Consider the following 16779-nt stretch of genomic DNA (forward strand, 5'->3'; position numbering starts at 1 on the left):
TGTGGTAGAGCTAGAACTGAAGTGCTCAGGTACAGTACCCAGGCCCAGAGTTCAAGCCCTACCAACAACAACAAAAAAGCTCAGGGATAGCACCCAGCCTCACAAATGACCCCCCCCAAAAAAACCTCCTTTATTGGGGAATTAATTATATGGTTTTGTTTTCTTTTTCCTTCAGTATTGGGGTTTGAAGTCAGAACACTGTACTTATGAAGCTGGTGTTCATACATTAGAGCCATGCTTCCTGCTGTGTTTTTAATTTAGTGTTCTTGATGTAGACTTGTACTTTGTGCCTCCCAGGCATTTACCTGGCCACAGTTTGCCTATTTTAGGCTTCCCAGATTCATTTGACACCAATCACCACCAGGCCCTGCACTTGATTTAAAAGTAATCTCAAAAAGTTTGCTTGAGTTGGTCTTGAACCATGATCATCAATCTCAATCTTTGTGCTATATAGAGAGAGCAAACTATATATCTGCCATTCTAATAAGTTTGTTTGCCTGTAATCCTATTTAGGAGGCTGATATCCAAGGGTTGCTATTTAGAGCCAAGGCCACGCAGTAGAGTCCATGAGACTCACCTTCAAAGGAAAACCATTTAATTGGAAGTGGTGCTTGGGCTCAAAGTGACAGAGTACCAAGCCTTGAGCAAAAGAGCTCAGAGACAAGGCCCTGACTTCAAGCCCCATGACCACAATCACCAACAAAAACCCAAAAACAATACACAGTTTAATGAGGAACTCTAATCCTATCCATTCTTTCAGTGATAAGATAGCATTGTGTTTATCATTTTTTAAATACTGTAATTGTGAAGTTTTTGGTTGTGTTTCACAGCATCCTCTATCTTTTGAAAAGTCACTTTGTGCATGTAGCATTTGTGTGGGCAGGTGTGTAAGCCTGTGTCTGTACCTCTGTACATATATTCACACGCACCAGTACTAAGGCGTGCACTCATCCTGGATACTGTCCCTTTCTCACTCAAGGTTGGCCCTTTTCCAGTTGAGCTACAGCTCCTATTTTGATTTTGTTGGTTAATTGGAAATAAAAAAAAAAAAATCTGAGCCTGGCTCACTTTGAACCAAAGCCTTCAGATCTCAGCCTCCAGAGTAACTATAATTATAGGCATGAGCTCTTGGCATACAGCCGAGTAATGTCTCTGAAAATTAATTGCACCAGTAAAAACGATGACTGCGTATGTAGTTTTGGAAGTACTCTTGAGAAGCAAAGCAGAAATGTTCACTTGTCTGAGGATTATACAGTCACTTTGGGTTTTCTCATTTTTCAGAGGAATTGATTCATATGCATTTTAGTACCTTACCATAAGCATTTTCAAAGTTGTTTTACTTCTGAAAACTGACTTTACGTAAATTTTTCTTACAAGTTTTCAAGCCAGAGGAATTACGACAGGCTCTAATGCCGACCTTAGAGGCACTTTACCGTCAGGACCCAGAATCCCTTCCCTTTCGTCAGCCCGTGGACCCTCAGCTTCTAGGAATTCCTGTAAGTACTTGATGCTTCTGTTGATATCCATCTTTATTTCAGCTATACATGTTACTAAAGTATACAATTCAATGGGTTTTTGTATATTCACATAGTTGTAAGATCATCACCCCAGTTCTGAGTTTTATTAGCCCCTATAAGAAATGCCACATCTATTAAAACCACTGTCTTATTTCCTTCTCAAACCTCCTCTTCCTCCAACCAAAGTCACTAGTCTGCCTTTGGATTTATGTGTTCTAGACATTACATAAAATAGGAATGTAAAATATGTTATAACATTTTATTTGACAGCATGAAGGATCTGACCCTATGAATTCTAGGGACTCTATCCCTAAGATTAAACTTTCTTGTAGTTCATTCATAATGTATTTTTTTGGGGTAGTAGGAGGGTTAGACAGACAAGGTGTTACTATGTAACATCTTGTTTCAGCTTCTGGAGTAGTAGGATTAAAAACATACACTGTTATCCCTAAATAGTATAGTGCTTCATTCCTTTGTTTGGTCTAATTTACATTTAGTACAAAAGCCACATTTTAATTAGTTACTTTATAATAGTGTTGTGTCCACATTTTGGCTATGGAGAATAACGTTAAGATTTGGACTCTGGGGCTTAAGCTTATTTACTAACAGGCTTGTTTGTTCAGCTGGCAGTTTGCCTTTTGAGCCACATCACCATGCCTGCTGTTTACTGGTTATTTTGGAGATTGAATCCCACTTCTGCCTGGTCTGGCTTTGAACTTCAGTCCTTCAGATCTCATCTTCCTGGGTAGATAAGGATTACAGGCTTAAGTTCAGTTTGGGGTTTTTTGTTGTTGTTTTGGTTTGGTTTGTTTTTTTGCTAGTCCTTGGCTTGAACTCAGGGCCTGAGCACTGTCCACGGACTTTCTCAAGGCCAGAGCTCTACCACTTGAGCCTCAGCACCACTTCCAGCTTTTTTCCACATATGTGGTACTGAGGAATCGAACCTGGGCCTTCGTGCATGCTAGGCAAGCACTCTGCCACTAAGACAAACTCTTGGCCCAAGTCCAGTTTTGTTTTGTTTTGTTTTGTTTTTAATGTGGATGTAGATTGATATTTCTTATGCTGTATACTCAGTGGTAGAAGATAAGAGTCTGACAGATTTTCTTTCCTAAGCTGGCTTTGAGCAATGATTTTTAAATCACTGTTCTTACAGGCGGTGTGCAACTGGCTCATATTTGGCTTAATTTTATATATCTTTTTAGTTATTTAGTGGGTGGTGGGGCTTGAACTCTGGGCCTGGGCATTGTTCCTGAGCTCTTTAGCTCAAGGCTATCGTCCTACCCCTTGGGCCACAGGGCCACGTCTGGTTCTCTAATGGCTAATTGGAGATAAGAACAATAGGTCAACAGAGGGGCCAGGAGCCTTGCCTACTGGTAGAGTGCTTAGATTGTTCAGCATCTATAATAGCTTTATTCTCTGTCACCTGAGCCACTTTGTATATTTGTAATCTTGTTTAAAAATCCACGGGCAAGAGGCTTGATTACTTCAGTGAGACCTGGAGGATCACCTTTGGAAGCCTTGCCTAAATGGCCTACAAATAAGAACTACGGTGTTGCATCTAAAATCAAAGAAAAGCACAGTGGAAAAGTCTGTGAGACTCCATCTCTGGTAGATAAAATGGAGACATGCCCAACTGGTGGTAAGCCCCAATACTAGAAACATCCGCCCAAGCATAGGCTTGGAATAGCACAGTGAACACATGGTGAACAAGTATCCATTGATTCTTGGGACATACAGAGCCATCAGAGACATGCTATGTTAAATATTAATGGTGTTAAAAGGAAGATACTCTCTACTCCAAAAAACATTGTACAAGAATGAATAATACTGTTTGGTGTTGCTTATCCTTCCAGGATTACTTTGATATTGTGAAGAGCCCCATGGATCTTTCTACAATCAAGAGGAAATTAGATACTGGCCAGTACCAAGAGCCCTGGCAATATGTAGATGACATTTGGCTCATGTTCAACAATGCTTGGTTATATAACCGGAAAACTTCCAGAGTATACAAATACTGCTCTAAGCTATCTGAGGTCTTTGATCAAGAAATTGACCCTGTCATGCAAAGCCTTGGATATTGTTGTGGCAAAAAGGTAAAAGTAGAGTAGCCTTTCACGTCTTTTATAACTTGTATGATACCCATAACAATACTATGATCTGCTTCTATATTTGACAGCTTCCCCATCCTTTGCCAACTCCTTTTCTATCATAGTCTTCCCCCACCTCTCACCCTTAACCATTTTTCCCCTCTGTTGTCTTAAAGTACTAGTAATAAATCCAAGAGCTTCAGATGTACAGTTTATTCTTACTTGAACACACCACAGTAAAAAAATTTGGTTGTGGTGCTTGAACTCCCTGAGTTCTTTTGCTCAAGGCTAGTGCTCTACCACTTTGAGCCACTGCACCACTTCTAGTTTTCTAGTGGTTTATTGGAAATAATCAAGTCTCTCAGATTTTCCTGCCTTGCTTTGGCTTCTAACTGCAATTTCTGCCTCCTGGTTAGGTAGGCATAAGCCACTGGTGCCCAACCCAAAAAACTATTTATGCCAGCACTGGGGCACAAGTAAACTCAAGATCTCAAAGCTCTCACCTTTTTTACTCAGGGCTAGAGCTTTACTACTTGAGCCATACCTCCACTCTTTTTTTTTTTGGCGGGGGGGGGGGGGGGAGGACTGTAAAGTCTTGTAATTCAAACCATCACATTATTAAAGGAAAATAATGATGTTACTCTATTTCATTTTATCATAAATGTAATTTGGAGCTTGGCACGGTGGCTCTCACCTATAATCTTTGCATCCTTGCTACTCAGGAGATCTGAAATCTGAGGATTGTGGTTCAAAGTCAGCCCAGACACTAAAGTCCATGAGACTCTTACCTCCAAATAAGCACCAGAAAACCAGAAGTGGTACTTGGGGCTCAAGGGGTAGGGTGGTAGACAAGTTGAAGTGCTCGGGGACTGTGCCCAGACCCAGCATTCAAGCCACACGACCGACCTCCCCCTTTCCCACCCAAACAAAAAAAGGTAATGTGGATTTAGCTCTCAATATGTGAGTGTTTTTGTAAATTGTTTTATAGAGAATTAGTTTAAGGTAACTTTTTGAGTAGTTCAATGGAGATAAGAGTCTCATGGACTTTTCTGCCTGGGCTGATTCAGAACCCGTTATCCTCAGATCTCAGCCTCCTTCCTCCATGAGTTAGAATTATAACTGTGAGCCATCATTTTAACAAATGTTTTTTTTTTGTTTTTTATTTGTTTGTTTATTTGTTTTTGCAGTTGGAGTTCTCTCCACAGACACTATGTTGCTATGGCAAACAGTTATGCACAATCCCTCGTGATGCCACTTACTACAGCTACCAGAACAGGTAAGTGTGATGTTGGCTATGTGTCTTGTGTCTAGGGAATGCATGTGGATGGACAAGCACAGATGTTGTGGTTCATGTTGCTTGAAAAAACATCTGTACAGCACAAGTTCTGTCCTTGGGTTTTTGCCTTTCAAGAATATATTAAATTAAAAAAAAATGTATTAAATTTTCTAGCAAAAAAAAAATAGCCTATGTTAGTGAACCTTTATTTTAAAGTACTAGAATTCAAACCTAGGACACTCATAGCATGCTAGGAAGCACTCTATAACTCTTGAGTTATACTGCTGGATCCTTACAAAATAAGGATCCAAGGACTTTTTTTAAAGGCTTGACCTCAGGACCTGAGTGCTGTCCCTGAACTTCTTTTGCTCAAAGCTAGCATTCTGCCATTTAGGCTACCATTATTCACTTTTTTTTCGGTAGTTATTTGGCAATATGAGACTTCCCTGCCCTTACTGGCCTTGAATCACAATCCTTCTGAATAGTTATGTGAGCCACTGGCACTCAGCAAGACTTCAGTTGTGTGGCTTGACCTTGGCCTGGTCACTGTCCCCAAGCTCTACAGCTCAAGGCCAGCACTCTGCCACTTGAGCCAAAGTTCCTCGCCTGGTTTTCTGTTGGTTAATTTGAGATAAGATTCTCTTGGATTTATTTTTATTTTTATTTTTTGCCAGTCCTGGGCTTGGGCTCAGGGCCTGAGCACTGTCCTTGGACTTTCTCAAGGCTAGAGCTCTACCGCTTGAGCCTCAGCACCACTTCTGATTTTTTTTCTATGTATGTGGTACTGAGGAATCAAACCCGGATCTTCGTGCATGCTAGGCAAGCACTCTACCACTAGGCCAAACTCCCGGCCTCTCTTGGATTTTAATGCCTTGGCTGGCTTTGAACAATGATCCTCATCCTTCTAAGTAGCCAGGATTAGAGGCAGGAGCCACAGGGGCCCAGCTGAAGCTGTTTTTCGTTTTTTGTTTTGTTTTTTTTTTTTAACTATTACTGAGCACAAGATTCTGATATCAGCCTCAAGTACTTCCCTACCTACCCCTAGATTTTTTTATATGATTCATCCCTAAATTCATGGGATTAAGGAGATGAAAACATTCCTTAGGTTTGTCTTTCATAAGCAAATTAAAGGGAAAAATTCTAACATTCCTGTAGTGACACAGAAAATGACAGAGTTCTCAGGAATGAGGTACAGTCTGCTTTATTTTCTCAGTGGGTTGCAAGAACATACCAGTTACTTAGCCAGGAATCTTTCTTGCTTTCAGTAATCAGCTTATCATATACCATGAATAGGGTGTGTCTTGGGGCCTCTTATTCCCCTTTACTTGTTAAATAAAACCAAGCTCATGGTAATGTTCTATTTGTAAACTTGTGTGGTACAGATGCATTTCTAGCTTGAAAAAGTTCATCTAAACTTTTCTTTTTGTTCTGTTCACCAAAAACAGTACACTCCTAATGGCTTATAGCCACGAGAATCAAGTTTTTGCTTTCCAAAACCACATATGTATATTGCAAGTGATACAACTATAGAACTTTGTTCTGATTAAAATTCCTGATTACATCCCTACTATTTACATTTTTTTTCCCCTAGGTATTAGGGCTTGAATGCTGGGTATCTTCTCACACTCACTCACTTGCCTATTTAGATGGTGCTCTGTCACTTGAAATTTGCCTCCAGACTTGTTATTTGGTGGTTATTTTGGAGATGGTGTCTCAATGGGCTTTCACTCTGGCCTGGCTTTTAACTTAATTCCTTTGGATTGCGTATTGCTCATTAGCTAATACTAAAGGCATGAGCCCCTGGGTAGTGTTCTACCACTTGAGCCACAGAATCACTTTGGTCACTTTTGAGTAGTTTATTGGAGATGAATCTCACAGGGACTTTTTTCCCATGGGCTAGCCTCAAATCATGATCCAGAGATCTTAGCTTCCAGAGTAGCTTGTATTATTGGAAAGAGCACCAGCACCCAGCTTGTTGTACTTTTATAAAGTAAAAGCATACTTTTAATGGAATTGACCACTCTGGTGTAATTTTTCTTTGGAACTGCTATTCCATATCTGTAATCAACACTTAACTTCATAAGGAAAAAACAATTTTTTTTTTGAGCCAGGCACTGGTGGCTCACTCCTGCAATCCTAGCTATTCAGGAGGCTGAGTTCAAAACTAGCCCTGGCATGAAAGACTGTGAGACTATTACCACTAGTTAACCACCAGAAAACTTAAAATGTGCTGTGGTTCAATTGGTAGAGCCTTGAGCTGAAGAGCTCAAGGATACGCCCAGGCCCAGAGTTCAAGCCGCTAACACACACACGCACACACGCACGTACGTACGTACGTATATACACATGCATGTGTATCAAATTTTGTGTTTCAATTCTAAGTTTTGATTGATTAATCAGGAGTACTGTAGTGGTGCTGTACCATTTGAACTACACTTCTTTTACTTTGTTTTTCAAATCGGGTCTTCTCTTTTTACCCCCCCTGACTTCCGTCTACCAACTTCATATTATTGCCTTGAACATAACTGGGATGCCAAGCGCACTACCATGCTTGGCTTTTTAGTTGAGATGGGGCAAACAGCCATCTTCCTAATTTCTAACTTCATTTGTTTTTTAGTGTGTATAGTAGATGTTTTTCCATTTTGACTTTTCTCTGCAAGTTGAATTAGTATGATTAAAATACCCATATTTTGGTTATGGTCAGAATAGGCCTTCCTCTGTTGGCATATTAATCATTTTGCCTTCTGGATTATTTGTATCAAATAGTATTAATTAAATAAAAGGGTGTGGGTTTGTGTAAGTGAAATTTGTGTTTTTATTTGCTGTAATCATTTGCTACTTGTTATTCCATTGAGATATTTAATGCTAATCTGTGCTTTGCCTTGGCTTTCTGCTTTGTGTTGTCCTGTCTTGCTTTTGTTTTTTGTTGTCCTGCAATCCCTCATTTCTTCGTTTGTTGTGTTTTTTTTTTTCCTCCCTCATGCTTGTCGTTGTCTGCACTTGGCTTTGATTGCAAAACAAAACAAAACAAAAAAACCCAAACTGTGGGGCCCATAAATCTGCATCATTGAATGTCCTTGTCGCCGTTGATGACCTGCTCTCTGCTCCCGTTCCCCTCCTTGGCCTGCTGTGATTGGTGGCTTCGTTGCTTGGCTTGGGCTGTGTTGTGTGAACGGAACAGTTCACCCCAGTATGGCCTTCTTGCCGACAGGTATCATTTCTGTGAGAAGTGTTTCAATGAAATCCAAGGGGAGAGCGTTTCTTTGGGGGATGACCCTTCCCAGCCTCAGACGTAAGTAACTATGTGATTTTGAGAAATACTACTTTACTTGTTTGGTTTCAGTTGTGTTGTAACTTTGGTCTTAATCTCTGCTGTTAGTATTAGCCACAGTGGCTACTTATCAATTAATGTAGAAATAAATAAAATTGGAAGTTGCTTCTCATCTCTCATATTTTATGTGCATAATGGCTACTGGCTACCATAATGGTTAATTCAAACCAGCTCATCCTCCCATTCGAGACACTGCAACAGATTGAATAATGGCCATGTATATATTTCTTGATAATATATACATGTAATGTGAACAGAATTTAACAATAAGGGGTTTGTAACTCTTACTGTTTCATAAATGCCAAGGACATGTGCAAATATACATTCACAGCTACACTATTTGTGTGTATATCTGTGTGTATGTGCACGTGTGCACAAGATTTCCTGACTCTTTTATGTGTTTTTTTTCCCTTAATTTATTTTGTACAAGGTTAGTGCTCTACCACTTGAGCCACACTTCTGCTTTTAGCTTTAGAGATAGAAGTCTATGGACTGTTATGCTCTGCCTGTCTTTGGATTGCAGTCCTCAGATCTTACTCAAGTAGCTAGGTTTAACAGTAGTAATTTTAAACTCTTAGCTACTCAGAAGGTTGAGATCTGAGGATCACTGTAGGAAGCCAAGCCCAGGCACTAGAGAATGTGAGACTCTTTACCTCCGATTAATCACTAGAAAACTAGAAGTGGGGCTGTGGCTCCAGGGGTACTGTGGTAGCCTTGAGCTGAAGAGCTCAGAGACAGCACCCAGGTTCAAGCCCTGTGACCCACCCAAAAAAAAAAAAAGAGGAAAGAAAAAAAAAAAAAAAACTGTTTAGTAGTACTTATAAAAATGCTTCTGGCTGGGAGTTTGGCCTAGTGGTAGAGTGCTTGCCAGGTATGCACAAAGACCCAGGTTCAATTCCTCAATACCACATGCATAGAAAAAGCTGGAAGTGGTACTATGGCTCAAGGGGTAGAGCTCTGGCCTTGAGGAATGCCCTGGGACTGGCCCTCCACAAACCCCCCCCTCCCCCCCCCCCCAGTTTCCCTTAGAAATGGAGAATTGTGGTCTGGGAACGGTGCTTAGTGAAAGAGTATTTGCCTGTCATGCTTGAAGCTGGTTTGATTCTTCATTACCATGTGAACAGAGAAAGCTGAAAGTGGTGCTGTGGCTTAGAATGAGACTTTCCAGGCATCCATGCCTATATCCCAACTCAGGAGGCTAGATGTGAGAATCTTGAGTTCAAAGCCAGCCTGGGCAAGAAACTCTGAGACTCCCAAAAAGACCAGAACTGAAGCTGTGGCTGAAGTGGTAAAGTGTTAACTTTAAGCACAAAAGCTTAGGAAAAGAGCCCAAGCCCTGAATTCAGGCCACAATGTCTGTACCAAAAAATGAACCAACCAAAGATAAAAGCCAGGACTGTTAAGCCAACCCGATTAATTTATTCAGTTTGGATCTGAGCTTCCTAAGTAGCTAGGATTCCAGGTGTGAGTCGGGTGTACCCAGCTTTTTTTTTTTTTTTTTGCCAGGCGTGGGGAGTGAACTCAGGGCTTGAGCACTGTCTTGGTGCTTTTCCTCAAGGCTAATGCTCTACCACTTGAGCCACAGCACCACGTCTGGCTTCTATGTGGTACTGAGAAATCAAACCTCTGAGTCTTTTAGGCCAAACTCCCAGCCCCGTAACTATATTCTATTCTTGGGGGAAAATTTTTTTGTTTTTATTTTTTGTTGTGTATGTGGCTGGTCTTACAACCTAGGCACTATCCATGAGGTTATCACTCAAGGCTTACTGCTCTACTATTTGAGGCCACAGTTCCATTTCCAGCTTTTTGGTGATTAATTGGGGATAAGAGTCTAACAGACTTAATTGCCCAGCATGGCTTTGAACTGCAATCCTCACAGCTCAAGAAAGAATACTCTTTTATTTTTTTAATCAATAAAGGTCATGTACAGAGGGGTTGCAATGATATGTCTGGTAAAGAGTACATTTCTTTTGTGGGCCAGTTGTGTGGCCTAGTGGTAGAGTGCTTGCCTAGCATTTATGAAGCCCTGCGTTTGACTGCTTGGTACCATATACACAAAAAATGCTTAGAAGTGTTGCTGTGGCTCAAGTGGTAGAGTGCTAAGCTTACAAAAGCTGAAGGACAGGGCCCAGGCCCTGAGTTCAAGCCCCAGGACTAGGGAAAAAAATAAATAATGCTTAGTCACTTACTTCACTATATATATATATATAGTGTTGCAACTCAATCTAGGAATATTAAACCATAAAATGCAGTGTACAATAATAAACTACATCTAAAGAGGAAACAAAATAATATTTCTAGTTTGTCTTCAGGCTTCAGTTTCCTAGAAGGTCAGATCTGCTCACAGTAAAATCCTATATAGAATATTCTCTACCCCCCTGGATCATGGGACTTGAACTCTGGGGCTGGGCACTGTCCCTGAGATCTTCAGCTCAAGGCTACCACCCTACCCCTTGAGCCACAGCACCACTTGTGGTTCTCTGGTGGTAAATTGGAGATAAGTCTCATGGTCTTTAGTGCCTGGGCTGGCTTTGAACCATGATTGTCAGATCTCTGCCTCCTGAGTAGCTAGGATTATAGGCATGAGCCACTGCACCTGGCTAGAATATTATTTACATTATTTTCTTAGGGCATCTCAATGTCCATTTGTATTATAGATTTTTTTTTTTCCCCAGTTAGAGGGATGGTATGGTGCCTATCTTTCTCTAGTGCTTTTCTCACTGTGTTCATTTTCTCTCCTCAGTACAATAAATAAAGAACAATTTTCCAAGAGAAAAAATGACACACTGGACCCTGAACTGTAAGTTTATTCTCAGGAATTGTCAAGTCCTTACACTTGACCTTCCTTTTCATTCTTCTCTTGGTTTGCATGGCCTGTCAGATGACTATCAGCATATATGCTAATGCTACATACATATAATGTATGTTTAAATACTTAGGAAATACTCAGGGGCTAAAACTATTATTAAAATTAATGGTCATTTTATTACGTTAATAGTGTTAGTGTTTTGGCTCCTGTGAAATAACAAGCTCCCTCTCCCTTAATGCTACCAGGTCGGTTTGGTTCTCTGTATTTCCAATGCCTACTCAATGTATATATAATCCCTTCATAAAAATACACAATAAGGCCTCTCTTAGAATCTCGAGCACTGAACTGAAAGCCTTCTCGCAGTTCCTTAATTTGTTGGTTGCATTTGGAGATTAAAATTCATATTTAATGACAGAAGTTGAAGTTCTCCTGTATCGTTAAAAACCATGTATTTCCTTGCCTTTTTCTCTTTTGGACACACTGACGACTGAACATGAGGTGTTGTTCTTACTTAAGGAAGCATTCTTCCCCTTGAGCCATACCTCTTAACTCACTTTTCTGTAGGGTCTTACTTTATGCCCTGGCATGCCTCTAATCCTGTTACATTTGTTCCCTCTTGGCCTTAAATTGTGATTTCACTCCATCTTAGCCACCCAAATAGTTGGGACTACAAGCTTGAGCCATCGTTTTTTTTTTTCTTTTTTTTTGGGTGGTAAGGCTTTAAAACAGAACCTGTGATCTGTCGCTGAGTTTCTTTCAAGATTAGTACTGCACCACTTTGAGCCACTCTTCACCTATTGAGGACCATCTATGCTATGGTGAATATTGAGCAGTGAATTAATAGGCTTTACTGCATTCTGATTTGTATTCTAATAAATAAATGTCCAAGACTGATATTATTGTTTTGTAGGGGTACTTCTGCATTTTTATTTTTTAGTTCTCCACAATCTTTCAGGAGTAGTGGTCCAAGTTCATATTCCTGCCAGCACTGATGGTTTTTCTCTCCACATCCCATTCCTGAAACTCTTGATGTTTGTATTCCTGACACTGGCTATACTGACTGGGATGTGACAGAATCTCAGTGTTACTTTGCTTTGTATTTCTTTTATTGCTAGAGATGTGAGATGTTCAGCATTTCTTAGCATGATCTGTTGTCCATTGATTTTTATTTTATTCTTACGGGTTTTTTTTTGGTTTAATGGAGTTTGAATCCTGCCTCACATTTAGAAGGCTGATTGCCCACCACACCTTCATGTCTGTTTTGCTACTTTTGGAGAGAAAGTTCTCTAAACATTTCTGTTTTTGGAAATGAACTGTTCAGGGCAGCCTTTAAACAGCTGGGATTATAGTCATGAGCCATCACTACCCAACTACAAGTTGTTTTAGTGTTTATCTTGTTGTACAGAGGGTTTTAAATTGAGAAATTGGTTATGAGTGCAGTACATTTTGGTCAGTGTCACCCCTTCCATCATTCTCCCCCGTTTAGCTTTTCAAATCTTTAGGCAGGACCTTGGCTGTTTGCTTTAGATTATTTTTTCAGATAAGTTATTTCTTGGGCTGGAAATGGGGCTTCGTGGTAGAGTGTTTGCATAGCATATATGGAGCCTTAGGTTCAGTTCCTTAGTACCACATAATCAGAAAAGGGCCAAAGTGGTCCTGAGGCTCAAGTAGAAAAGTGATAGTTTTGAGCAAACGTGGCTCAGGGACAGTGCCCAGCCCCTGAGTTCAAGCCCCAGAACTGGCAAGAAAAAAAAAATATTTCTTTGTCGTTGGAGCCCTGGTGGACTTCCCATGCAGGCAGGATGACAGCTTGAGATAGGGATCTGACCTCATCCAGCCCCCCTGCTCCCCCTGACTGGCCTTGAATATTGATTCTCCCCCAGCCTTTACCTCCTGAGTGCCACGGATCACACACGTGAGCCATATCACCTAGCTAATCTTCCAAATAATACTGATTCTAATGTTGACAGTCATCTTGAGATTGGCTTTGTATTTTCAGGTTTGTTGAATGTACCGAGTGTGGAAGGAAAATGCACCAAATCTGTGTCCTTCATCATGAGATCATCTGGCCAGCGGGGTAAGTCTTCCATCATGTTAAAATGTTTTTTTGGTAATCATAACTATTAGATCTTAAAATTTTTTTTCCATTGTTGGTTTTTTTTTTTTGTTTGTTTCTTTTTTGTTTTGTCATGGGGCTTGAACTCTGGTGGACTTGGGGGCTGTCCCTGAGCTCTTTAGCGAAGGCTAGCACTCTACCACTTTGAGCTACAACTTTACTTCTCAGTTTCTGGTGGTTAATCTGAAATAAGAATCTCATAGATGTTATTTTGGGGGCTGGCATTGAGTCATGATCCTCAGGTCTCATCCTCCTGAGTAGCTGGGATTATAGGTATGAGCCACAGACCCCAGCTTTGTCTAATGTTTTGTTATTTCCATTTGTGGTTTTTTTGTTTGTTTTCCCACTTGGCTGACTTGGGGCTTGTGCTCTACCAGTTGAGCCAAAGCCCACTCCAGCTTTTTCTGAGTAGTTTATTGAAAATAAGAGTCTTACTGACTTTCTTACATAACAAGGCTGGCTTTGAACTTCAGTTTTGGATCTCAGCCTCCTCTCCTGAGTAGACAGTATTACAGATATAATCGTATTGGGGTTTGGCTCTTAAAGTTTTTAAAATTTTTCTTTAGACTGGGCAGCAGTTAATAAAAACGAGCTTTGTGTACATTCTTCTAATGCATGTGCATTTAGTTCTGGCTATTTAACGTTATTCCTATTATATATCAAAAGGAAATGCTCCACATTGTGAAGCCAGCCATCAGTGGCTCATGCCTGTAATCCTAGCTACAGTGGAGGCTGAGATCTGAGGAACAGTGTTTAAAGTTATAAACTAGCCTAGTCAGGAAGGAAAGTCCATGAGACTGTTCGGTTCATTACCTAAAAGATGGATGGGAAACTGATTCGCTAGTAGGACACTGGCCTTAGCCAAAAAAAAAAAAATGAGTTCTGGGACTGCAATATACCTGGGGTAGTGGAGGGTCATGATAGTAATGATAAACAAAATGATGCCTTTGTGAGGACTAATTTAAACATTTTTATAAAAGAAGTTCTACCATAACCAGTGCTGTAACCAGTTTTGTTACATGTTAACATCTCCTTGACTACATTGTTTATTAATCAAAATCTTGATTGCATTTTAGATTGGTCTGTGATGGATGTTTAAAGAAAAGTGCACGTACTAGGAAAGAAAATAAGTTCTCTGCTAAAAGTAAGTTTAATTCTTATAGGTATGAATCTTGACAAAATATTTGCATTCTAATTAAAAGACAGCATTTAGTCACTATTACCCATATTAAAAAGTATAACCAGAATCTGTGTACAGTGGCTCATGCCTATAATCCTAGCTACTTAGTTAGCTGATATCTAAGGCTCACAGTTCAAAGCCAGTCTGGGCACTAAAAAAGTGGAGGAAGGGCCGGGAGTTTGGCCTAGTGGTTAAAGTGCTTGCCTAGCATGCATGAAGACCCGGGTTCGATTCCTCGGTACCACATACATAGAAAAAAGCCGGAAGTGGTGCTGAGGCTCAAGTGGTAGAGCTCTAGCCTTGAGAAAGTCCAAGGACAGTGCTCAGGCCCTGAGCTCAAGCCCAGGACTGGCAAAAAAAAAAAAAAAAAGTGGAGGAAACTCTTTATTTCCAGTTAATCATCAGAAAACTGGAATTGGGGTTGTGGCTCCAGGGATAGAGTGGTAGCCTTGAGCTAAAGAGCTCAGGAACAGCGCCTAGACCAGAGCCTGGTGCCAATAGCTTACACCATTCAAAGCTAGCCTGGGCACGAAAGTCCTTGAGCTGAAGATCTCAGGGACAGCACCCAGGCCTAGAGTTCAAGCACCAAGACCTACCGCGAAAAAATAAAGCCTTCTATTTACCTGTAGTGGTATATGCATATTGGTAGAGCTCTAACCTTGAGCAAAAGCAGCCCAGGCTCTGAGTTCAAACCATAGGACTGGCACAAAAAAGAAAAAGTCATTAGTGTAATCTTGATTAGACCTTAAAAAGGCAAGTTAATCTGGTGAATATAACTAACTCCTCTATACACTACAATAAAAATTAAAACTAAAACAGACTCAATCAGGAAGCATAGTCTGCAATGCATTAATTCTCCAGGTTCAAATAATTCATTATGGGTGGGGGGAGCGGCAAGTTAATAGCTAGGCAATGACGTTGGCATTAGTGGCTTAGGCCTGTAATCCTTACTAGTAATGAGGCTGAGATCTAAGACTGGCCATTTGAATCCAGCCTGAGCCGAGCTCAGTGGCTCACACCTGTAATCCTAGCTACTCAGGAAACTGAGATATGAGGTTCAAGTTTCAAAGCCGGCCCTGGCACAAAAGGCCCGTAGATGGTTTTGCAGTATTGTTACCAACCTAGAGGCTATTTGACTCCTGTTTTTCAAAATAATGTTATTTTTAAATAATTCAGCTGAGGTAACACGTATATGGATATTCGGTGTTCTGAACTTTTAATTAAGTCTTCTGAAATTGAAACTTTTTTTTTGGCCAGTCCTGGCCTTGGACTCAGGGCCCATAGCATTGTCCTTGGACTTTCTCAAGTCTAGAGCTCTACCACTTGAGCTTCAGCACCACTTCTGGCTTTTTTCTATGTATGTGGTACCAAGGAATTGAACTTGGGTCTTCGTGCATGCTAGGCAAGCACTCTACCACTAGGTTAAACTCTTGGGCCTGAAATTGAAACTTTTTTTGGTGCCCGTACTGGGGCTAGAACTCAGGGACTGTGGACTGTCCCCCCTGAGCTTTTTGCTCAAGGCTAGCTCTTTACCACTTGGGCCACAGCATCATTTCTGGCTTTTTCCAGTTATGTGGTGCTAAGGTATATAACCCAGGGTTTTGTGCATGCTGAGCAAGCACTCTAATGCGAAGCCATATTCCCAGCCCCAGAAATTGTTTTTGTTTTTTTGTGTGTGGGGGGCGGGTCATCGTACCCACCTTTTCCAGTTTTCTAGTGATCAACTGGAGATAAGATGCTAGGCAAACACTCTACCACTAGGCCAAATTCCCAGTTTGAGTCTCATGTTCGTTATAGTGCCAAGGCTGGCTTTGAACCTTGATCCTCAGATCTCAGCCTTCTGAATAGCTAGGATTACAGGTGTGAGCCACCACACCCAGCTTCAAGCATTTTATAAATGCAAATGAAGGGTTGGGGATGTGGCTCAAGTTTCTTATGCAGAAAAGGATAGAAAGCCATACTCCCATTATACACACGGTCACAATTCTTTTTTTGGGGGGGGTAGGGCAGGGGGAAGCCTAAGACTTGAACTCAAGAAAAATCAGGCACTATTCCTCAGTTTCTTTTGCTCAACACTGGCACTCTACCACTAAACTACATTCCTACGCCCACAAAATGTTTTTTAAAAATACACACCAACTACTCTAATTTACCCTGTTTGTATGAGATCAGCCCTCAGGACGGTAAAAATTTGCATGTTGGTAACTTCAGCTTTTATGTTCCTAGGGTTGCCATCTACCAGGCTTGGCACCTTTCTAGAGAATCGTGTGAATGATTTTCTGAGGCGGCAGAATCATCCTGAATCAGGAGAGGTCACTGTCAGGGTTGTTCATGCTTCTGACAAAACTGTGGAAGTCAAGCCAGGCATGAAAGCAAGGTATCTTAGCCATTCCCCTTTTTTCTTGTTGGTACATAATTGTTCATGTCCTGATCCTAATGGTTATTCCAACAAAATGACACGTT

At 40.8% G+C, this 16779-nt stretch overlaps 1 protein-coding gene across 1 annotated transcript in view; it reads left to right on the plus strand.

Annotated features, from left to right (window-relative positions):
* Positions 1–16779, plus strand: part of Ep300 (EP300 lysine acetyltransferase) — a 72239-nt gene that overhangs the window by 44378 nt on the left and 11082 nt on the right. Inside the window, 8 exon segments of the mRNA XM_090328794.1 lie at positions 1378–1496; positions 3371–3610; positions 4792–4880; positions 8092–8172; positions 10955–11011; positions 13020–13097; positions 14213–14280; positions 16543–16693. Of these exon segments, the coding sequence (XP_090184920.1) occupies positions 1378–1496; positions 3371–3610; positions 4792–4880; positions 8092–8172; positions 10955–11011; positions 13020–13097; positions 14213–14280; positions 16543–16693 (883 nt within the window).

This window comes from Megascapheus bottae, chromosome 2, assembly GCF_031878675.1.
Source record: "Megascapheus bottae isolate mThoBot1 chromosome 2, mThoBot2.hap1, whole genome shotgun sequence".
NCBI lineage: Eukaryota > Metazoa > Chordata > Mammalia > Rodentia > Geomyidae > Megascapheus > Megascapheus bottae.